The sequence below is a fragment of the Eleginops maclovinus genome, chromosome 2, assembly GCF_036324505.1.
Source record: "Eleginops maclovinus isolate JMC-PN-2008 ecotype Puerto Natales chromosome 2, JC_Emac_rtc_rv5, whole genome shotgun sequence".
Classification (NCBI taxonomy): Eukaryota; Metazoa; Chordata; class Actinopteri; order Perciformes; family Eleginopidae; genus Eleginops; species Eleginops maclovinus.
In genome coordinates this window covers 3,571,779-3,595,637 of record NC_086350.1, presented here as the reverse complement: position 1 = coordinate 3,595,637, position 23,859 = coordinate 3,571,779, and the positions used below count along the sequence as shown (strand labels likewise).

The following is a 23,859-nucleotide window of genomic DNA, read 5'->3' as shown; positions in this document are numbered from 1 at the left end:
AAATCAAATCTGAGCTGACAGAAAAAGGATCCGTTTTAGTTTATTACACACAGTGAAGCTCACACACACTAGTGTATGAACATACAGTGGGGCAAAAAAGTATTTAGTCAGCCACCAATTGTGCAAGTTCTCCCATTTAAAAAGATGAGAGAGGCCTGTAATTTTTATCATAGGTACACCTCAACTATGAGAGACAGAATGAGAAAAAACCATCCAGGAAATCACATTGTAGGATTTTTAATGAATTAATTTCAAATGATTGTGGAAAATAAGTATTTGGTCAATAACAAAAGTTCATCTCAATACTTTGTTATATACCCTTTGTTGGCAATGACAGAGGTCAAACGTTTTCTGTAAGTCTTCACAAGGTTTCCACACACTGTTGCTGGTATTTTGGCCCATTCCTCCATGCAGATCTCCTCTAAAGCAGTGATGTTTTGGGGCTGTCGCTGGGCAACACGGACTTTCAACTCCCTCCAAAGATTTTCTATGGGGTTGAGATCTGGAGACTGGCTAGGCCACTCCAGGACCTTGAAATGCTTCTTACGAAGCCACTCCTTCGTTGCCCTGGCGGTGTGTTTGGGATCATTGTCATGCTGAAAGACCCAGCCACGCTTCATCTTCAGTGCCCTTGCTGATGGAAGGAGGTTTTCACTCAAAATCTCACGATACATGGCCCCATTCATTCTTTCCTTTACACGGATCAGTCGTCCTGGTCCCTTTGCAGAAAAACAGCCCCAAAGCATGATGTTTCCACCCCCATGCTTCACAGTAGGTATGGTGTTCTTTGGATGCAACTCTGCATTCTTTCTCCTCCAAACACAACGAGTTGAGTTTTTACCAAAAAGTTCTATTTTGGTTTCATCTGACCATATGACATTCTCCCAATCCTCTTCTGGATCATCCAAATGCCCTCTAGCAAACTTCAGACGGGCCTGGACATGTACTGGCTTAAGCAGGGGGACACGTCTGGAACTGCAGGATGTAAGTCCCTGGCGGCGTAGTGTGTTACTGATGGTAGCCTCTGTTACTTGGGTCCCAGCTCTCTGCAGGTCATTCACTAGGTCCCCCCGTGTGGTTCTGGGATTTTTGCTCACCGTTCTTGTGATCATTTTGACCCCACGGGGTGAGATCTTGCGTGGAGCCCCAGATCGAGGGAGATTAGCAGTGGTCTTGTATGTCTTCCATTTTCTAATAATTGCTCCCACAGTTGATTTCTTCACACCAAGCTGCTTACCTATTGCAGATTCAGTTTTCCCAGCCTGGTGCAGGTCTACAATTTTGTCTCTGGTCTCCTTTGACAGCTCTTTGGTCTTGGCCATAGTGGAGTTTGGAGTATGACTGTTTGAGGTTGTGGACAGGTGTCTTTTATACTGATAACGAGTTCAAAAAGGTGCCATTAATACAGGTAACGGGTGGAGGACAGAGGAGCCTCTTAAAGAAGAAGTTACAGGTCTGTGAGAGCCAGAAATCTTGCTTGTTTGTAGGTGACCAAATACTTATTTTACAGAGGAATTTATAATTAATTCATTAAAAATCCTACAATGTGATTTCCTGGATTTTTTTTTCTCATTCTGTCTCTCATAGTTGAGGTATACCTGTGATAAAAATTACAGGCCTCTCTCATCTTTTTAAATGGGAGAACTTGCACAATTGGTGGCTGACTAAATACTTTTTTGCCCCACTGTATAGGTTCAGCTACTGAGTTAAAAACAGAACAAATGAACCAAAGAAAGTTAAAACCATGAAGCAGATTCAGGCAGTAGGCGGATAGAATCCCTCTAAAGTATTAACCTACAGAGCAGAACAGCATACAGGGGAGACATAACATTTACAACAAACATATTTTGATTGTCATCCCACTGCATGTAATCTGTTACTCCCCAAGCCCCAAAGCAGCTGTGCATTACCAGTATTTGTTTTGGTTTGTCAAAATGTTTTAGTGTGGATTTTGTTCGCTGCTGGTCTCGCTGTCCATTGGCAGACACAGTGGAAGACCTTGGCTGCAACGGGATTCTCTCAGGTGTGAATTTTGTATAAACGCAGAGCTGGTGGAGCTGAAAAAACAGCGGGCAGCATGCTGAGAGAAACCCTTCCCTGGATAAATAGAGGCTGTGAAATGTGTGAGAAAGGTCACTCACATCCCGGGGGAGAGCAAAGGAGTGTTTCGTTCTGAAGGTCATTGATGAATGCACACAGAACCAGTTAAAGGTGAATCTTGTATAAGTAGCCGGTGTCGAAAGGTGCGAAATATGACCTTGTCATTATGTTTATGCTTCAAAAAGTATTGCATAGCTTCAGATAATTCCCACTGATCACTGACCTAACCCTAACCCTAACCCTAGCAGTAAACATTTCAGAAGACAGCGCAACAAGAGATGATAAGGCACTCGCACAACTTGCTTTTCTGTACACAGGAAGAAAAACGACTATGGAAGATGTTTGTATTTCCCTCTCCTCCCTTTAAAAACTGTCAGATGTTTCTTATCCCACGTTCACCTTCTGCAGCAGAGACAGCCCTTTTCACTCAAGCTGGTTTCCAACAAAATTTGGCAGGAAGAGAAAACTCATGTGGCTGTCACAGAGCGGTAAATGCGCCTTTGGAAAAGGTCACACTGGATGTTTGTTTTTTTTTACTCTTGCAGGTCTTTGGCAGTAGCTGCTTCTTTCAAAGGCTCCTTTTAAATCCCTCTAACAGAAACATAAATGAAAACTAGCTTACAGTATGTGACAGTGTTTGGACGGAAGAGATTACCCTATCTGTCTGCGCTACATCACAAGCTTTTATTAAAGGCAGAAGGAACCTTTTTATATTTACAGTAATAAATGTTTCATGATTAATATGAAGGAGGCATTTATAAAAAGCGACTAACTATCATTAAACCATAAAGACACAAACACAAACGAATGTACGAGTATATTCGCTTCCAATAAGATGTACAATTAGAGTGCATTACTTTTAAGTGGGCTTTTTCTAAATGGCGACAAAATGTAAGTAGGCTTTCTGATTTCTGATCTAGCCGTTTTTCTTTTGATACGATTCGATAATAATAGAGTGTCAGATCTAGTCTATTGGACTTGCATCACAGCAGCTCCATTTGCAAACATCAAACAAGGACAAATATAAAGAGACGATACAAGGAATACAAACAGTTAACATACCCACAGGGGATAGAAGTACTCAGATCTTTTACTTGAGTAAAGTAGAAGTACTCAGGTCTTGTTCTTGAGTAAAAGCAGGGTGCGATTTGACAAAAAAACAGAGGGGGGGATGTTTTTTTTAATTTATTCATAGACAAGAACATTGGACTTTTAACTTGCATAACTAGGGAGAAAAAAACGCTAAAAGTAGACAGGCCCTTTTTTCGGGTCCGTGGATTAGTCCCCATCACAACATGGCAAAACTTTTAATAACCCATACATGGATTTCTATTCAACGTCACAAAAACATGCGTACGCACTAACAGGCAGAAAGCACCATAGAACAGCATCAATGCTCTCCATGAAAAGACCCTCCAATTAACTTAAATCAAACACTCAAAATAATTCACTAAATAGCACAACGTGCTGTCAACACTCAGGGACAGGTCTGGAAAACTAGACAAAGTAAACAGTCGGCTCTGGTGACAAATTTGTGGTGGCTTTTTCGTTTTTCCTATCGGGGCATTGTCTGCAGCATTTCGGCCCTCTTCTATCCACAATTCTGCAAATGGGTCCTGTAAAGTAAGATGATATGCTGCTCTGAACGCGTTTCATGTTTGGTTCAGCGCTGTTTTTCCTGCGAAGTTCCCGCACAAAAATGTTACAATGTTTTTGTGTTCGATGACGTTCAGAAATATGCACCGTCTGCCAGAAGGCTGCTGAATAGCCTACTCTGATGTAAAGACACTGAAGATCGTTAGATTTCAAGAGTTTAAGTAGGCTAGCAGTTAAGTTGCATTCATCGCTATCAAGGGGGGGAAATCCTTGTCCCCACCGGAGATAAAAATAATTTAGCAGAGGTAGGGATAGGAAAACCAGAGGGGGGGGAATCCTCACCATCCCCCCCTACAAATCGCACCCTGAGTAAAAGTAGAAGTACTCAGGTCTTGTACTTGAGTAAAAGTAGAAGTACTCAGATCTTGTTCTTGAGTAAAAGTAGAAGTACTCAGGTCTTGTACTTGAGTAAAAGTAGAAGTACTCAGGTCTTGTACTTGAGTAAAGTAGAAGTACTCAGGTCTTGTACTTGAGTAAAAGTAGAAGTACTCAGATCTTGTACTTGAGTAAAGTAGAAGTACTCAGATCTTGTACTTGAGTAAAAGTAGAAGTACTCAGGTCTTGTACTTGAGTAAAGTAGAAGTACTCAGATCTTGTACTTGAGTAAAAGTAGAAGTACTCAGATCTTGTTCTTGAGTAAAAGTAGAAGTACTCAGATCTTGTACTTGAGTAAAAGTAGAAGTACTCAGATCTCGTATTTGAGTAAAGTAGAAGTACTCAGGTCTTGTACTTGAGTAAAAGTAGAAGTACTCAGATCTTGTACTTGACTAAAGTAGAAGTACTCAGATCTTGTACTTGACTAAAGTAGAAGTACTCAGATCTTGTACTTGAGTAAAAGTAGAAGTACTCAGGTCTTGTACTTGAGTAAAGTAGAAGTACTCAGATCTTGTACTTGAGTAAAAGTAGAAGTACTCAGATCTTGTTCTTGAGTAAAAGTAGAAGTACTCAGATCTTGTACTTGAGTAAAAGTAGAAGTACTCAGATCTCGTATTTGAGTAAAGTAGAAGTACTCAGGTCTTGTACTTGAGTAAAAGTAGAAGTACTCAGATCTTGTACTTGACTAAAGTAGAAGTACTCAGATCTTGTACTTGACTAAAGTAGAAGTACTCAGATCTTGTACTTGAGTAAAGTAGAAGTACTCAGATCTTGTACTCAGTAAAAGTAGAAGTACTCAGATCTTGTTCTTGAGTAAAGTAGAAGTACTCAGATCTTGTACTCAGTAAAAGTAGAAGTACTCAGATCTTGTACTTGAGTAAAGTAGAAGTACTCAGATCTTGTACTCAGTAAAAGTAGAAGTACTCAGATCTTGTACTTGAGTAAAGTAGAAGTACTCAGGTCTTGTACTTGAGTAAAGTAGAAACGTACTCAGGTCTTGTACTTGAGTAAAGTAGGAGTACTCAGATCTTGTACTTGAGTAAAGTAGAAGTACCAGAGTGTAGGAATACTCTGTCACAGTAAAAGTATTCTAAATGTTCCTCCAGTGAAAGTAGAAAGTACTCTCCTCTAAATGTACTTAAAGTAGCGACAGTAAAAGTAGTCATTGTCTGATTGGTCCATTTCAGAATAATATCTCTGATATGTTTTATAATGATTGATCATTAAAGTGTTCTCAGAGCTGGTAAAGGTGCAGCTAGTTTGAATGGCTTTGTATACTGCAGGGTAGCTGCTGGATTTACTGCAGGTGAACTACAGTCTGATTTAAGGGCTGATTATAATTACCATCATTAATCCTAATCTGCCTAGCAACTAAAGGTATTACATAAATGTAGTGGAGTAGAAGTACAGCATTTACCTCTGAATTGTTGTGGAGTAGAACTACTACGTAACATACAATGGAAATACGCATGTAAAGTATAAAATTGTATTTAAGTACTGTACTTGAGTAAATATAATTAGTTACTTCCCATCTCTGAACATAACATCACAATCAATGGAGAGAAACAGGCTTAAAGCTCCTTTAGCGTACATTTGGTCTGGGATTTAACTCTGTATTTAATCATGGGTGTTCCAGGTGAAGACAGTGATGTTTATGACCTTAAAGCGTGGACGTTCTCTTAGACAACTTAAGCCTAACCTTTTCATTTCTCCTGCGAGTTATCATCACACAGCCAAGGCTTCTAGCTCCACTCTTATATCAGTATGGACATGGACGCAATGCCCTCAGCTAATATCACTTTGTACTTTGAAAACACAGGTTGGTGTGAGCTGTGGTTTAAAAGAGGGCCAGTGGACTGTAATTTAATGAAGACAGCTAATTGGGTTGGAGATATTTATCTTCATAAGGCAATAAGAAGGGTACCTGCAAGATGAGGTTTTCTGAAGGGAGTCCAGAGAACAATAAATAGCCAGATAGAAAAAGGTTAGAGAGAACAACATGATAGTGTTGTCAAGGGTCTGACACAGAGAAGTGTTTTATTTTGTCTGCGGGGTTTGATGTCAGTGGTTATGAGAGGGGAAGGTAATAGGATTCAGGGGAGATCTGGACTGAGAGTGCATCCTAATGGAGGAAAGAGCAACAGAGCAGAAGAACACTTTTTCATGTCCTCCATCTCAACTGGAGGGCTCAGTCTGCCATCTAGTGGACCATTGGATGAATTACGTGAAGAAGAAGAACATTTTTGTCTCACAACATGCAGTCAATCAGTGGTGAAGCTATACTTGATCTTAAAAATACTCTGTTACAAAGCAGCTTTCAAAATCAAGTTAAAATAAAGAAGAAAGTAATGGCATTGAGCTACACTTAAAATACCAAAAGTGAAAGTACTCCTGGCCAGAGGATTTACAGAAAAGCCTTTCCTGCTTCTTGTCCTTCTGCGCAAACGGATGTTTTCTTGGCAATATTGCAGCAGGAGAGGTGAGGAGGTGAAGGGTTGATTAGCTGGGAGTACCAGAGGGAGTTTGGTGGAGTCTAGGGTGATGGAGGTCCCCAATTATCTTCCTGGCTGCATGGAGAAGAGGAGGTCACGACCCCTCCCCCCCCCCCCCTCAGCAGACTGAGTGATGGGCTGCCGTTTGCCCTTGCCCTGCACTGATACGAGCTGGCTGATGTGGAAGAAGTAAAAATGAAGTCAGTTATAAATGTTCACCGCTGGACTGTGGATTTTTTTCAGCGGCTACATCAGCACAGGGTCGGTGAGGTTATCAGCCTCTGGATGACTGGTGCATCCATCAACAAGTCAACATAAGCACCATAAGGAAGTGTTCACATTTATGTAAAAACAACAGAACATATAATAAATGTGTCACCCTAAAATGTGCCCTTACTGTTTTAATTTACATGATTAATGGCAATTAATTCCTCTGGATTAACATGTATTATGTTTAGGTTTAATATCGTGCTACATGTTTGTTGCTTCTATTGGAATACTGTTTTGATATGTTTTTGCAGGGTTGCAAGTGTTCCTTTAGAAATGTGTTTTCTTACAAAGACTTATGGAGTTTGTGCAGTAACGAGTCCTAAAAGCTAGACAAGACTATTCATTTTACCACTTCCGGTACACTTGTCTCGATGTCAATGGTTTTTGAACGTATCTGTGGTTATAAGCCTGAAATAAGGTCTGTGGTTAACACAAGCTGAGGTGATGTTCTATGATTGGGGAAATCCCATTGGCTGTTTATCTGGCCTAAAAAAACATGTCTTCAATGCACCACTCTACTTCCTGTTAAGGAATGCAGTAAGTAACCAATATCAATAAGTAACACAACTTGTTTACTTTCCGTTCCTTTGTGGATTACCTTTTGGGTTTGGGTTTTTCTAAACCTAATGTACACAAAAGTTTATACTTTCAAAAAGTGTGTAGCTAATATGAATGAATATGTAATATAACATCATCAGCAAGGGGTAGTGTTACAACAAATGTGTGAAGTGATTTAGTAGAACTTTAACTCCTTGACATGGAAGTCATTTAATATTTTTGTTTCATACATTTTCGGTGTTGCACTTTGTAGACGGTCCCTGCGCACAAGGCTGCAGAGAGAAGTTGTGCAGCTCGGAGGACGGCTTTATGTTCTTTCATAGAAATAAAAGGTTGAACATCCTTGTTTGCCTTACTATGGTTGTTAAGAGACTTCGTTTGTTATTTTGAAGAACTTTTTGTGTTTCAGTTATTGGTCCGTCAATATCTTTCAAAATAAACTGAACTATGGAAAGCCCTCATTACTGCTAGTCTTAACAATATAGACTCTTTAGATGTCATTAAAGACTGTCTCTACGGCCTCTCTCTTTGAATTTCAACTATACCTTAAAATCTTCGTCTATGATAACGTGTTGTTACTTCTCTGTATGCATCTATGCGTTTACCGGACGAGGGCTTTTATTTTGAAATGACTTCCGGGAGCACCGCCCCGCCCCTCGCTCCAAAGATCCTCTGGCCATTAAGTGAGGTAAACAAACAAAAATAAACAAATATTGACGTCACTTTTCCATTTGATTCCTTGCTCATTTATAGGAAATATGGGCAACTAATAATGAATTATTTCATAAGCAACTTTAGCTGATATGAAACAATTAGCAAGGATGTTCTTTTTGATTCAATTGTAATTCTCTATTGTTCACACTTTATTATTAAGTATGTTTTTTATGTTGTAATAATAAAACAAAACCTAATCTCGTACTTAATAGTAATGTAATGCCTTCAGAGGTGGGTAGTACTCAGATCTTTTACGTCAGTAAAAGTAGAAGTACTAGAATGTAGGATTACTCTGTTACAAGTAAAAGTTTACTCAAGTAAAAATACAAAATAATTTCCATCAAAATAAACGTATTTATATATATTTTGTTTTATAAGTGTTATCAAAGCTGCTAAAGGTGCAGCTAGTTTTAATTACTTCGTATACTGCAGGTAAAGTACCTCAAAATTGTACTTAAGTACAGAACTTGAGTAAATGCATTAGTTAATTCCCTCCTCTGAATGCTTTCAAATAGCCATGATATTTTCCTGCACTGCAGATGTTAAATTGTGTGTCCATCAAATAATGGGGGCGGCATCCTTCATTTGAAGATGTCTATCATTGGACAACAGTGTTACTGTAAACGCCTTAATGACATGTCTTGCTTGTGATTGGCCAGGAATGACGTGACATAGGAAGACACAGCCAATTAGAAACGTTGATTCTCCTGTCCCCATAAGGCAGCCAGCTTCACTCTTACAAGCCTAGCTAACGAAAACAAGCCAGGCAGCAGCAAGTAGCGGATTGATGTGTGTTTCTGTCATCTTTCTGCTTTTATTTTGCTATCCTGACAGCCGTCGTACACCCCGTTTGCCCTCAACAACTGTCGTATTTCTTCTTTAGTCGTCATACAACAATATAAAACTGAAGTTGCTTAAGTAAAGGTAAGGTTTTTCTGCTTTTCATAACCGCACCGGCTCATCCAAAATGGCTTCTGCTGCTAGCTAAGAAAAGCTACAATACCACCAACGTCTAACACGGACTAACCGTCGTCGCTTAGTTACTGTGTCTCAATAACATTTACAGGTTAATTAACGTGGGGTTTAATGCATGTTTTAAATGTCATGTAATAAGACGTGTTTTCCATTAACTTGCAACGGGATTCTGACAGGGATCGCCCATAACTGGCCTAATGTAAATCCAAGCCAGGATGGGACGGCTTATTTTGTGCTTTTTTAAATCTTTATTTTGTCATATTATACTGTACGTAGGTTTGTAGATACATCTATATTCCTTGTAAATATTCCTCTGTATTCTGATGTTGTTTGTTTTAAAAAAAATACATTGCAAAAAAAAAGAGCCAATTATAATAAACTATTTTTAAAGAATTATTACATTTTGAAATGGCATTATTTACATTAAATATAGATATTATACATAAATACCCATCAACAATAAAATGTGCAGTATTGGTATGACAAGTGGAAAGCGGTGCAGATATGTATGCTCCACCATACACCATGCCTCGTATGTGTAAAGCTGCTTGGCAATAAACCTGGTTCTGATTCTGTTTTCTGATTAATATAAAAGCAATCTCCCCTGGAAACATTAGCAGCTAACCTCACCGCCCTGCCTCAATTCACTGCATAATGGTGCAACGCTAGGTTTGCAGACTACACCTGATTTAGTTATAAATAGCAAACAACTCAGGGCACCATGAGAAGATGCTGATAGGGGACACGTCTTACTGCATGTATGTCTCTTCCTATTGGGTGACAACCGATTGAACTCTTTGTTAATTGATCCCAATTATAATGTGTTTATTACCCTATGTCTATAGGATTCTGTAGTATATGTCTGTTGCAGGCTAACTTGTCTTTTGCAGAGTATTCAGATGTATTTTCTTTATATTGTGAATTATTTAGATACTCTAGTGATAATATTCCTGCTGTGAATCTGTATGCGTTTGCTGCTAATGTTTATTTTATCTTCTAATTGTAATGCTTGACAACAATGCTGCTGCTGCTGCTGCTGGGACGAAATAATATCCCAATTTGTAAAGAATAAAATATCTATATATATTTATCTAAAAACAATTGTGCTCAAGCCTTGTAAACAACCAACCAGAGTGCTGTGACGTAGCTGATTCATGGACATAGCAACTAGCAGCTAGTTACTAAACGTCAGCTGTTTGCTAGTTAACTGACACATCATTTCTTTGTTGTAGTTGAGCAAAGAAGAGCACATTCATTTGGCATTGTTGATCATCAGAATACCTTTTTATTTTAGGAGAAATGTACATTATTACAGCTAAAGCAAAGAGCTGAGAGGCATGCATGAAAGCATTAAAGATAAAAATACATATTACACAAATGACCGCATAAAACAAGAAGTGACTGTACTTCTTTCGGTCAATGCTCAAATATAAATTTCCGTTGTGTTTGTCATCTAATCCAGTACAAGGTCTACTTTGGTAATTTGATCTGTTATTACTGGCAAAGCTCATAGCAAAGATCTGGCTAATTATCCAAGATGCTAAGTGACGTTGATGGACGACTGATCGTGCCATCTTTTAATGACATTGTAGCTAATGGTGTCGCATATGAATATGCTTTGTTTTTCCCAGTTACTAATTGCATTCCCTTTCCTCTCTCTCCCCAGCACCATTTTCCCCATCCCCTCCTATTATTCTTATTCTTTTGCGTATTCTTCATTGTCAAGCCGCCAAAGTGGAGAGTGTGATTGCAGAAGGGGGTGCTTCTCGTTTCAGGTAATAAACCCCAGAAATGCACACTGTATAAATAATAAATTCCTTATCTGTTTTTTAGCCCCTTAGCTAGCTTTTTGGGCTGGAACTTCCGGACTCTAGAAACAAAGCAGGATGTGGGAAGGCTCAAAAGGGCTGTCAGACATTTCTCTTTGTGAAGCCTTTTGCTGTGTAGACATGATAAGCCTTGAGAGGATTTATGGAGTGGTGATAGAGGCAGCAGTCTGTATAGAGAGTCATTGTCAACATGATGGCTCACTCTGGAACAAGTCTAGATGAAGGCTTCAAATGTGTTTTTGCGAGCCTGTATTCTGACTTGGGGATTTAAGGTTGCTGTTTTTTGGTGCACCTTCTCCGTGTGTAACAGAGATGTCAATGTTAACATGTTGATCAGTACTTTGCTAGTTGGTTGATCATTTAAAAGGCCTTGACTGACTTTACAAGTGCTGCATAGGTCCGTATGCACAAGTGATCAGTCCCACTGCAGGGAATTGCAGTTCAACACACTGTCATCTACATTTGAGTATTAATAGAGCATGATGTGTATGCTCAAACAGCAGCAGAGCAGTGTGAACAGCCTGTTCTGCTTTTCCATCACACATGTCACAGGCTAGTTGCATTAGCTTGCTGTGCATTACATGTTGCTATCTATCTTTTCAATACCGATTACTACGGGTCATTTTCTGATTTAGTTTCACAGTTAATGCTTTTAGGGAACATTTTAGCAACACAGAGCTGATTGAATCTCCTATTAATTTGGCTGATTGTGTTGTATTCTTACAGATTTATGGGGGTTTCATGAATAAATAAGCACCACATTTAATTTAGCCCCTTTTGAGGTGAAGCTGCAGGCTCATTTCTCCCCCCTTTAGTGCTGTGTGAAGCTCATGCATCCTTGTGTTTGCGTCTACAGTGCTTCTTCGAGGGGAGGAGGTGGTAGGGGCGCACCTCAGCACTATCCCAAGACTGTCGGCAACAGGTTTGTCATTTGAACATTTCCAAGATCGCACTTAATGCATCGTGATCTATTATATTAACAGTATGGCACTAGTTTTACCACCCCACTGCTAAACAAACCTGACAACCTTGTTTTATTAAAGGACTTGAATTACAGGAAGCTTTTATTTGAATACCCAGAAGTCCTGCAGATAGCACTCGCTTGTTTAGTGACCACCGTGCAGTCTGGGATTGTGTGACAACAAAGGGTAGAGAAAAGGAGCATGTGAAAAGGCCTAGCATTGGCAATACATTACCCACACTTGTATGAAACATTTATGGCACATATTGTTTCACTGCTTATCCTCCAATCCACACCTGAATTGTATTTTAGGTAAAAAAGATGAGGAGAGAAGCCGGACATGTCTTAATATGATCCTTTTGTATAAGTTGATAGACCTGATAGTGCAGTCACACGGGGAAAGTGTGTTTGTGCTGGAGCAGTGCGTGTGTTGCAGGTGCATTTGTTATTTTCTGTACTAACCACAACAAATATTGTGGTATTCACTCTTTTTTTCTGTACTTTTTTTTCTCTCTTTTCACTTCTACAGCGAGTTCCTGGGGAAAACCCCAGGGCAAAGCGCTCAGAGATGGGTTCCTTCACGAAGCACTAGACGAGATGTCAACTCCAGCAACGAAAAAGAGCGACACGATGCAATCTTCAGGAAAGTGAGGGGGTAAGTACAACACCGTATGCGTATTTTAAAGTTAGTTATCCATCGCCTGGGACAAAAAGCCTTTTCATTTTGCTATCCCCTCCTTCACTTCTATTTAGACTCACCCTGAAGTAGTGTGCAAGAATTTTGATCGCCTGTGGCTCAAAGCACTGGCACTGAAATGGTTTCAGTGGTGCAGTTTGATTCTTGCAAAATGTATATCTGATTCACAGTTAGTGTGATTTGGATTGCAAGAAGACCTCAAGAAAAAAAGGCCTGTAGATTTTTTTAGCACAAATCTTGAAATTTGACACCAAGTTGATTCAAAAAGAATATCATTTGCTGTCTGAAAATCAATATCAGCTTCCCATAAAAGCTAACTCTATTATTTCCCAATCAGAAGTTAATCAATAGTGTGTCCTTGCATTATCTTCTGCTCCTTCTTAATGTACAGATTATGATGTGAACATTAAGGACTGAGATAAATTGTGTTGTTCTGCAGTCACTAAGACGGCGTTGCACTTCAGGCCCGTTTCCCCTTTGTCAGTTCATGTTTACTTAAGATTAAGAGACCACGGTTTCCTCAGGAATGTAGGGTAGCTGCTGCATCCACCTGAGGCAGATAGTCATTAATGTACAAACATCGAGCCACATTTAAGTGAAGTAATTGTTATCCTCCTCATCATCCTGGGCTTGATCTCTCTGGCTAACATGCTTTTCTAAACCCATCATCAGAAAATGAACTCCTCTCAAAGCCAGTAATGTAGGAAAAAGCCAATGTGGATAAGGAGATTTGGTAAACAAAGCCTGTGGATTTATAAATGATTATTAATTGGCTCTGTTGAAGTGACGCTGCAGCTTTCTCCAGGCGTGTGATTGAGTTCTTTAGAGGTGAAGGGTAGTACGTTCGTTAAAGACTACAGCAGAGATGTAATGTGCTATAAAATATGGTGAGTTTGACCTCAAATAAACCTGCCGTCTGGCTTCTGGTGTTTTAAGGATTCTTTTTAAAAGCCTTCTGGTGTTACTCGACACTTGTAGCAGGTAGGCGCTGCCAACAACAGGATTTATTTTATGGAAGAGGAATTACCTTTTTATTCAGAGTGATTGAGTGTCAGCCTTTGGGTTAAGGGAGGGGATCAGAAACCCTGTGGAAGGAGGATATTTAATCAGCCTGGTGTTTGTTTGTGCCGAGGTTGTCCTAACAAGCCACATAAAACCAAACATGAGAGAACCTCAACCTTGCATCATGCCAACATCTTGATCTTGTATAAGCGTACTCTTCCTTATCTTGCCGCCCCTCCCTTCCTCTCCTGTTTCTATTTTCCCAGCATACTCAACAAACTCACGCCTGAGAAGTTTGACAAGCTATGCCTTGAGCTCCTGAATGTGGGCGTAGACTCAAAACTCGTCCTTAAAGGAATCATCTTGCTGGTAAGAGAACATTTGTCTTTCATCCCTCCGTCCGCCGCTCAATGGAAATGTATTCAACCATTTCTTGGCACGCTGCTCGGAGTGACCCGTTTCAATGACCCGAGAGGTCCCTCCTTTCTCTTTCTTTCTCCTCCCCCTCTCCCGGTTCAGATTGTAGACAAAGCCCTAGAAGAGCCGAAGTATAGCTCGCTCTATGCTCAACTATGTCTGCGCTTGGCAGAGGACGCACCAAACTTTGATGGCCCTTCATCTGAGATCCAAACATCCCAAAAGCAGAGCACAGTAAGTGTGCTTAAATAAATGTTCCAGCTTTGAGAGCATTTCTTCTCCTCCTTTGTGTCACTGCTGTCATTTCTACTTAATAATTAGGCCGTGAGTAGCACTCTCTGATAAAGGCAGATCGTTTTTTAGTCATTTTTAATTGTAATCTGTGGACACGATTTAAATTGGTTGAGCTCAGAGCTAAAGATTCTTCCATTCGACCGGCAGTCGAGTAGTCGTCACACATTTTTAATTATTACTATTGACTTATTTTCGCTTCTCAAAATGGTTTCATTTCAAGGGCTGAGAAAGAACGCTACGAGTAACATAACATGTGCTGCATATAATGTATATTATAAGACTGTAAGAATGAGCCTTTGAAATATATGTTCATTTTAATTTAACACACTCAAAGGGATACGAGAGCACGGACGATTATGCAACTGTGCAAACGGCAGAATAGCGGGATGATTCTTAATGTGTGTCGGGAGAAGCAGCAAGGGCAAGCAAACCAAAAAAATAATACGAAGCAAGATGCCGCATTAAGACATCATCAACGCTTTGATTTATTCTTAGTCTGAGTAGAAAAGTCCACCGAAAAGGATCCGAAAGTCTTGATTTCCTGCCCCCCAAAAAAAGTTAACCCAACTACCAGGAGGTTCAAAATGATGTGGAGGGGTTTTCAGGCTGATGCGACAAAGCACAGCGACTTAAGACTAAGAGACCTGTGAAAAATTGCCGGATTCAAGACTTGTTTAGCTTACATTTGGTCGACTAATAAGGTCCGAAGCGTCATCTAACCTTCTCTTTTTTTGCCATTCCAGACCTTCAGACGACTGCTAATTTCCAAACTTCAAGATGAATTTGAAAACCGCACCAGAAATGTTGAAAGTGAGTCCCTGTGTTTGTGCGGTACCTTGTTAGCTCGTTTTCTCCCAGCCTGTCCTCATCTCACTTCTCTGTTTTTCCTCCTCTCTGTTCAGTCTATGACAAACATGACAACCCTCTTACTTCTGAGGAGGAGGAGCAGCGTTCCATTGCCAAGAGCAAGATGCTTGGCAACATCAAATTCATCGGGGAACTTGGCAAACTCGACCTCATCCACGAATCTATCCTTCATAAGTGCATCAAAACAGTACGTGCCCTTTTAGTGTGTTTGTTTTCCACTCCCCTTCTCCTTCCTCATTCACCGCATACCTTCACGGAACCACACGGGATGCACCTTGTTTGAACCCTGGCCTGACTTATCCCCTTAATCTTTTGTGAAGCTGCTGGAAAAGAAGAAGAGAGTCCAGCTCAAGGATATGGGGGAGGATCTGGAGTGCCTCTGTCAGATAATGAGAACAGTGGGGCCGAGACTCGACCACGACAAAGCAAAGGTAACGGCTCCAGACTTTTAACAGCACCGTAACATCTGCAGAGGGAGTGTATCAACACAAACATATATTTAATAAATCACATAACATGAAGCGAGAGCCGTTTATAGCCCACGTTGGAAAGGAGCAGAACATTATTGTGATTAGTTACCGAACAACCTCTTCAGGCTGTCTGATTGTTATTTCTTGACTCCTTTTCCTACAATGATAGAAGTCAAACTGTATTTTCTACTGTAAGCAAGAGATGTATTGGTTTTATTCTCAATTAAGAAACAAGTAGTGTTTCTATATGCATAAAACAAACAGTCCTTCCGACATCATACCAGTCCTACAGTTTGTGTCACCGAGTCACTGTCATGAATTTTGAATAACAATAATAACAATACATGGTATATATATATTTATAAAGCGCGTCTCCTGGTGCTCTAAACCAAGTTGAAGAGGGGTTGGGAGGGTAGAGGACTAGTTGAAAGCAAGAGTGAATATTTTTGTTCATATTCCAACTATATATATAAATATATAATACTGGTATATTTGTATTTCTATGTTCATACTTTAGAGTTGTTTATTCCTTATTTAGATTTTATTTTCTCCTATGTGCAATGACTAGTTTTGTATTATGCTGCTTCAACTCCAACATTTCCCAGTCTGTGATAAAGTAAATCTTATCGTAACTTCAGTAACATCGATAGGGTTTACGAGGAATTTATGCAGTACTACAAAATACAATATCACAACAAACGCTAAATCACAAAACTGCATTGATAGTTTCTAACATCCCAAGTGTAACATGTGAAATTCCACACTCAGGCTACATGGAATATTGCAAAAGTATGGAATAAGTACTTTTTTGAATCAAATGATCAGGGTTGTAAATGCAAACCAGACATTTTACGTTCTGGTTTTGCCATTTTTGTTTTTATTTGGGTACCCTGCCACTCTGTCTTTCTGAGCATTTCTGGCCCCTTCCTGGTTTACCGTGTCATCTCGGGTCCCGTCTGAGTTCACAGTCTGTCTCACCTAAAGCCCCACTTGGCTCCGAGCCAGCGCCGACATAAATCCTGCCGCTGCCCACACTGAATGATCGACTCTGCCTGTCCTCACCCGATTCCTCCCCTCTCTCTCTCTCTCTCTCCAGTCTTTAATGGATCAGTATTTTGGCCGTATGCGATCCTTAATGAACAACAAGGAGTTGCCCGCAAGGATCCGCTTCCTGCTCCAAGACACGGTGGAACTGCGAGAAAACAACTGGATCCCCCGCAAGGCTTTCATCGACAACGGACCAAAGACGATTCACCAGATCCGTCAGGAGGCAGTGAAGGTGAGTGCAGTGAAATCACAGGGGGGTCTTTCTGTCAACCCCCCCACATTTCAGCATAGTAATCAATTGGTGTCCAACAGCGATGAATCCCATGTAGTCCCATTCTCCTCGAGAAGAAGAACTAGTACTTCTAGACACTCCTAAACATGCCGGGTCTGGGGCGGGTATCTTTTAATTCTCACAGGAACATCTTCTTCCTGATATCAGTAATCCTCGGTAAATAGGTACCAGTTTAACCCGTTTTCTTCACCTCCTGCAGAGCCCTTCTGTCCCGGGCTGTGCACAAACCATGACGATGTTTATCAGGAGGCTTTTCCATCTTAAAAAGGAAAGATAACTTTGTTGGCAGTGAGGTTTCTGAGGGTCTTTCTCTACAGGATTTAGAAATATGTCGTTTTTATGCTTACCAGGAAATTAAAAGTGATCACTAGCTCTTCCTTTGCTCATTTTATGTAGACACAAGTGTGTTTTCACCTCCTTTTTACAACAAATCAATAATTGGCTCCTTGGTTTTGCTGACGTTAAGCAGCAGCTTTGTTATCTGAGGATCACTCAGCAATATTGTTGCTAAGAAGCCCAGGTTGAGGCACTTGAGGTTCTAAAGGGCTCCAAAAAATAAACGTATCGCTCTCTTTTAACAAAGAGCCACTTTCTGCACATCAGCATAGTGTATCATAGAGGATCCATTTTATTTATAGCGCCCTAAACACAAACCAGGCCAAAGTGCTTTACACCAAACTCCATAGAGCAAAAACAATTAGTAAGTGCTTCAAGGCATGCACACATGCACAGGTTCAGAATCATTCATGCATACAGACGGAGGCGGGGTCAGATTCAGGAGTCAATAGATTTAGCGTTTTATTATTTCTTCAGGCAGATTATTCCAGAGTATTGGTGCACATGATTTAATCATTTTCCTGGGAAGATAACAATAGTGTCATTTGGTACCGAGTATGGAACTGCCTTGAGTCAATGTTGGATATGAAAGGACAGTAGAACTTCCCCCCCGCTCTGTTCTGTGTTTGCCTTTTTTAGGATTTGGGTGTTTTCATCCCAGCACCCATGTCTCAGGGGATGAGGATGGACTTCTTCCTGGAAAGCCCCTTCATGCCCAACAGAATGAAACTGGACAGGGAGACTCTCGGGGGATTGGCCGATATGTTTGGGCAGATGCCAGGTATGGACTTTAAATAATGACTCAGGCTTCACGATTCATCACAATGTTTTGCAACATGGAGGCAATATTTATCACAGGAAGCTAAATATTTGTTCAAGTCTGAATACGTGTTTCTGGCAGACGCACTGAACTCTTGAGACTCAATAAAAAGTGTTCCTATAACATGTTGACATTGCACCCTGTCTGTGTGCTCAGGCAGTGGGATTGGAACTGGCCCTGGGGTTATTCAGGATCGGTACTCGCCCACCATGGGACGCCATCGCACCAACCCGCTCTTCAACGGCCACAGTGGCCACATTGCCCCCCCGCCACAGTCGCAGTTCGACGTGGGGCAGAAGTCTTTCGTTAAATCCAACCAGGTACTCCTGCTGCCAGACTTTGATGTTCCACCACGACTCGTTTGATAAAGTCATTTACGATTACCATGTGACTTCCGACAGGTTCAGAACCAGCATTTCCTCAACCAAAACCAGAACCACCTGGCCCAGCAGCAGGTCCAGTCCAAGGACATGCCTCCACGATTCAGCAAGAAAGGACAGCTCAATGCAGATGAGGTAACTAAACGCTGTTGGAGCGGGGTTACAGGATGTGGACGAAAACAGACTCCAAGCTTTACATTTTATTTTTCATTAAAGAGTCAAATCTCTTTAATGAGATAAGGCCCTCCTTTTCTCTGTCCTGTAGTGTGTTATAGGTTTCTGTGCATGTAAATGGTCTGCAGAGGCTAAAATCCCAAAGTTCCCTGAAAAGAGGCAGGCAGTATGAGAACATTTGAGATATGTTGTGTCACAGTAGAGGCAAAGAATACAAATATGAACGAGGAAATGAGCGTAATATGGCCCCTTTAAGGTTTGGCATGCAATATATTGACACATCAACAATGGCTGATCCTTCTTATCTGATCCTCCTCCTCTTCTGTTTTTGGCTGTAGCTCTTTTTTTTATTTTGCAATAAATAATCGTCTGCCATGCGAGAGCACGACTAATCGTATTGTATGCCTTGTGTTCATGCCGTCTGCTGGTGTCTCAGATCAGCCTAAGGCCTGCTCAGTCATTCCTCCTCAACAAGAACCAGGCGCCCAAGCTCCAGCCGCAGATCCCCACCATGATGCCTCCCAGCGCCCAGCCACCCCGCACTCAAACCCCCCCTCTTGGACAGGTAGGATGCGATCCCTTCTCAGTTTATCACGGGAAATGCTTTTAAGATCCAACCTGATCCTTGAAAAATCTTAAAAGTTGTTGAATTTATTTATTTTGAAAGCAAAAAACCCCAATCTTTCAAAAGCTGTGAAAACATAAAGTCCAATTTCCTTTTTTTGTGTATCATTTGTATTTCGTAGTTTGTTAGTGCTACGACTGGAATAATTATCACATGACCTTTTGGCTCCTCAGCCTCCACAGCTTGGCCTGAAGACCAACCCTCCTCCCATCCAAGAGAAACCTCAGAAGATCAACAAGAAACCCCCGCCTGCCAAGGAGGAACTGCTGAAAATGACGGTGGGGAAAACCTTCCACTGTTCACAGTCTAGAACTCCTGCAATATAAACACTGGAAGATTGATCTACATTTGATAAGGCACAGTGGGGTTTTGTCTGAGTGAGTGAGGGGTTGAAAAAACAGGTCACAAAAATAAATTATGAGAGATGTTGCATCACCGCTCCCAAACAAGCATAAAAAACTACATTTACATACTGGCTGCAGCTGGTCTGTTAAAATATGTTGGAACAAACCGTGTACATGTTGCATTCATTAGCACACATAAAGAAGACAAAAGGTAAGAAACACAGTCATAAATAAATGAGTTGAAGCTATCAAACAGTAAGGCAGCCATCTTAGTATCTTAGTCTTCCTTGGATTATTTGGTGCGTATCTTTTAAAAGTAGCCCCCGTGTTGCATCAGTTCACCATCCAACGGTTGAGAGCACGGATCCTTTTATATTTTGCACATTTGATGCTGAAACGTCTTGCCTCTCCCCCCTCAGGAGACGATGGTGACGGAGTACCTGAACAGCAAGAACCTGACGGAGGCGGTGAGCGGCGCCAAAGAGATGAAGGCTCCGAAGCACTTCCTGCCGGAGATGCTGAGTAAGATCATCGTGTGCTCCCTGGACCGTCCCGCTGAGGACAAGGAGCACGCCAGCACTCTGATCCACACGCTGCGCACCGAGGGCCTCGTCACCGGCGAGAACTTCATGCAGGTACTGGTCTCTACGGGTCATCCATGCATCTGTTTGAATCTAGACGATTATTTTTAAAATGTATTCCTCATGCTGTGTCATTTCCTCAGGCCTTCCTCAACGTCCTGGACCAGTGCCCTAAGATCGAGCAGGACGTGCCCCTGGTGAAGTCCTACCTGGCCCAGTTTGCGGCCCGGGCCGTCATCGCGGAGCTGGTGAGCGTGGCGGAGCTGGCCCACCCGCTGGAGAACGGCACGCACTTCCCCCTCTTCCTGCTCTGCCTGCAGCAGACGGCCAAGCTGAAGGACCGAGAGTGGCTCACCGACATCTTCCAGCAGAGCAAGGTCAACATGCAGAAGATGCTCCCAGGTACTGAATCCACACGGACTGTTCACACCCTCTCTGTCGAAATGCATCCCAACACACTAGCATGAGCATTAGCTGTTCTACCTGGGGTCCACACACCGATATACACACACAAGTGGACTCATAAAACATAATGGACATGTCTGAAATGGGACGCTCTCCGAAGCTTCAGAATATGGGCACAGACGCTAACCAGAAAGAACTTGAAACATATCTTAGTAACACATTCAGAATTGGAGATAGTTAATGCTAACTTACAAGCTAAGAACATTTGAAACTAAACCAAACAAACATTGGTATAAAATAGCTAAGATATAATAAACACAGACGCTGAATTTTATTTCAACCCATGATTACATTTTGTTTCTCACACAGTAACTCGTATTTAATATTATACACACACACACACACACACACTCTCTGATCTGATACTGTGTTGCCTACAGTTTGAACTCGTCTCTAATACTCTCTCAAACGACGTGCGCCTCTTCTGAAGCACTGATCCTTTTCTCCCGGCAGAAATCGATCAGAACAAGGATCGCATGCTGGAGATCCTGGAGGGGAAGGGCCTGAGCTTCTTGTTCCCGCTGCTGAAGCTGGAGAAGGAGCTGCTGAAGCAGATCAAGGCAGACCCCTCCCCGCAGTCCATCTACAAGTGGATCAAAGACAACATCTCGCCCAAGCTCCACACCGACAAAGGCTTTGTGAACATCCTCATGACCAGGTGAAAGCAGCCAGAGGATAGGAAGGTTGAAACATGAATGAAGTGTCAGAACGAAGGCTCTGTGTTTCAGTCTGTGCATTGAGACACCATGCATTTGAAATGATCCGACCCGTTGAGAAAGACCCCTTATTTAATCATCCATCGTCCTGTTATGTCCTCCCAGTTTCCTGCAGTACATCTCCCAGGAGCTGTGCATGGCGGAGGGCGATGAGCAGCTGGCGGCGCCGTCCAAAGAGCAGCTGGACCAGGAGAAGCAGCTGCTGCTGGCCTTCAAGCCCGTCATGCAGAAGTTCCTGCACGACCACACCGAGCTGCAGGTCAGCGCCCTCTACGCCCTGCAGGTGCACTGCAACTCCAGCGCCTTCCCCAAAGGTACAGCACCCCCCTCCCCCACATCGCAGGCATTTCACTAGAGCGGAGTTGAACTTATGCAAAGGTGTGGGTGCATTATGGAAAGAGTGAGCTTAGAAACAGTCTTCATTATATGGTGTGTCCACCAGAGGGCGCTGACGACCACGAAATGTCCACAGTAAATAAAGTGGTCATGAGAGGATTTATAATTATTTAAAGTATTAAAATGCAGGTAATAGCCACCATTAAAGTATTTTAAAATATATTTTGAGTTTAAAAGGAGAGCAGCAATGGCTACAGGCCCTCTTTAGTTGTTTTTATTCTGTAAAACACTTGTATGTCTTGCTAGAATAAGAAAATAGTTAATTATTGTATTGAAAAAGGGTTAAATAATGCCTCTCGTTCCCCTCAGGCATGCTGCTGCGCTACTTTGTCAACTTTTACGACATGGAGATCATCGAAGAAGAAGCCTTCCTTGCATGGAAAGAAGACATAAGTCAAGAATTCCCTGGAAAAGGAAAGTCCTTATTCCAGGTACAGTGCCCCTTACTTTGACCTTTAGTTTATATAACGCATCGTATTCCCTTTTTTAATTTGTAGTCCTTTATTCCTCCGTCAGGTCAACCAGTGGCTCACCTGGCTGGAGACAGCGGAGGAGGAGGAGTCCGAGGACGAAGCAGACTGACGATGCCGAGCAAGAATAAGCATCATGGTGTAGAAGACCGGCCTGATCTCATTAGTACACTCGCCTTTCCTTTTTATTTAACTCCATTCTCGATGTAACCACTACCACGTGGCACTTAGCGGCTTCAGTCTTGCGAAAATATATGAAACGGAAAGCTTGTACCTGTCGGGCCGCGCCTGTGAACACCTGAGGAGCATCATGTGTCGCCCAACGTGTGGATCTGGATCTGCGTCCTGATCGGCTACAAGAAGCCGCTCAACCGTGTGTGTGTTTTTCTTTGAGTTATAGCTCCTACTTTTCACTGTTTTGCATGTTTTTCATCTAAATTTAATCTGTAATGAACCCCCCCCCACCCCCCCCCCGTAGGAAACCCACGTAGGATTTCCAACTAAATAAATTAAATCAGTTGCTATTAACACCATGCAGGCTGCAGATATAGTGAGGATTAAAGACTTTTCGGGACGTGTGATGGATGGCACGGGGGCCTACTGAAGCAATAGTAGTTTAATCTGGAAAAAGGTTTAAAAATCTGAATTGAGGTGCGTTAGTTAGTCGAGCTACGCTTACTAAAAAGCTGCTTTCCTTTATAAATAAAAGTGCTCTTCATAGCGGCTTAAGATGAGCATCGTTCCCCCCCCACCCCCCTTTGAGGGGTTGCTACTCCTCCTCATGTTACATTACTTTAGAGGAAAAGTTGTAGTCGGTGTGCCGCCGTAACGTCTCAAAGTTGCCTGTGTTTCTACCTCTTAGTTAGATGGGCTCTTGTTTTGATTTTGTGCTGGGATAACGGCATCGAAGAAGAAGCTGTTGCCCGTGCACACGGTCAGGTGTTTGATTAGTTCCTGGCCTGATTGCACAATGGATTCATTTAAAAAAAAACAAAAAGCTCTTTCTGTGAAGCTTCACATGGTTTACACGTATGAATATTTAAAGTTTGTTTGTAATTTGACTTTTGTTCTTGGCTTTCAGATTATTGGAGTAACGGTGTGGCCTCTTATCTAAACGGTTATAGATAATTAACCCCCCCCCCCCCCCACCTTCACTGAAATATCAGTTATATTAGTAAGAAACATTGACTTTCACCCAAGCATTACAAGCCATGTCTATGTGTGAGGCAATGAATTTGGATCATATTGCAAGGTATTCAACATTATTGTGCACTTCTGTCGCTATAATGTCAATAAAGTTCAATACATGAGCACCAAAAGCACTTCTGACTTTTATTTACACAGCTTTACATAATCAACTCCATCAAATGCTCACTCTCTAACACACTTTGCGTCTGAGATGTACAAAGTCTTGCTCTACAGGTCTAAAGACATTTCAGTAAAGGGATATATTAAACTAACTTTTCCTGACTTCACTCTCTAATAATTGACACACTTACTGTAGCCTCACAGTTTCAACCATCTCAATTTATATTG

General features: G+C 41.6%; 1 protein-coding gene across 3 annotated transcripts; it reads left to right on the top strand.

Annotated features, from left to right (window-relative positions):
• Positions 1-8,879: 8,879 nt before the first annotated feature.
• On the top strand, positions 8,880-23,645 carry eif4g2b (eukaryotic translation initiation factor 4, gamma 2b). Of its 3 annotated transcripts, none has more exons than XM_063909786.1 (19): positions 8,880-9,089; positions 10,807-10,915; positions 12,460-12,585; positions 13,896-13,998; positions 15,084-15,150; positions 15,243-15,394; positions 15,528-15,638; positions 16,774-16,956; positions 17,992-18,133; positions 18,329-18,492; positions 18,574-18,689; positions 19,156-19,291; positions 19,525-19,629; positions 20,115-20,330; positions 20,420-20,678; positions 21,195-21,399; positions 21,563-21,771; positions 22,163-22,284; positions 22,370-23,645. In XM_063909786.1, exons 6-19 carry the CDS (start codon positions 15,311-15,313, stop codon positions 22,433-22,435), a joined length of 2,118 nt encoding a protein of 705 aa, XP_063765856.1. In that variant the 5' UTR covers positions 8,880-9,089; positions 10,807-10,915; positions 12,460-12,585; positions 13,896-13,998; positions 15,084-15,150; positions 15,243-15,310; the 3' UTR covers positions 22,436-23,645. The 3 variants fall into 3 exon arrangements, with proteins under 3 accessions (XP_063765856.1, XP_063765847.1, XP_063765864.1); XM_063909777.1 differs by lacking the exon at positions 8,880-9,089 and adding an exon at positions 14,149-14,280 and having other exon boundaries at positions 10,811-10,915; XM_063909794.1 differs by lacking the exon at positions 8,880-9,089 and adding an exon at positions 11,826-11,891 and having other exon boundaries at positions 10,811-10,915.
• Positions 23,646-23,859: the final 214 nt, after the last annotated feature.

Bases quoted from the DNA above. Each gene is read 5' to 3' on its own strand.
- eif4g2b (XM_063909786.1), top strand. From the start codon at position 15,311: ATGCTTGGCAACATCAAATTCATCGGGGAACTTGGCAAACTCGACCTC. The intron at 21,772-22,162 runs GTACAGCACCCC...CGTTCCCCTCAG, and splicing joins CTCCAGCGCCTTCCCCAAAG to GCATGCTGCTGCGCTACTTT. The intron at 22,285-22,369 runs GTACAGTGCCCC...TTCCTCCGTCAG, and splicing joins AAGGAAAGTCCTTATTCCAG to GTCAACCAGTGGCTCACCTG.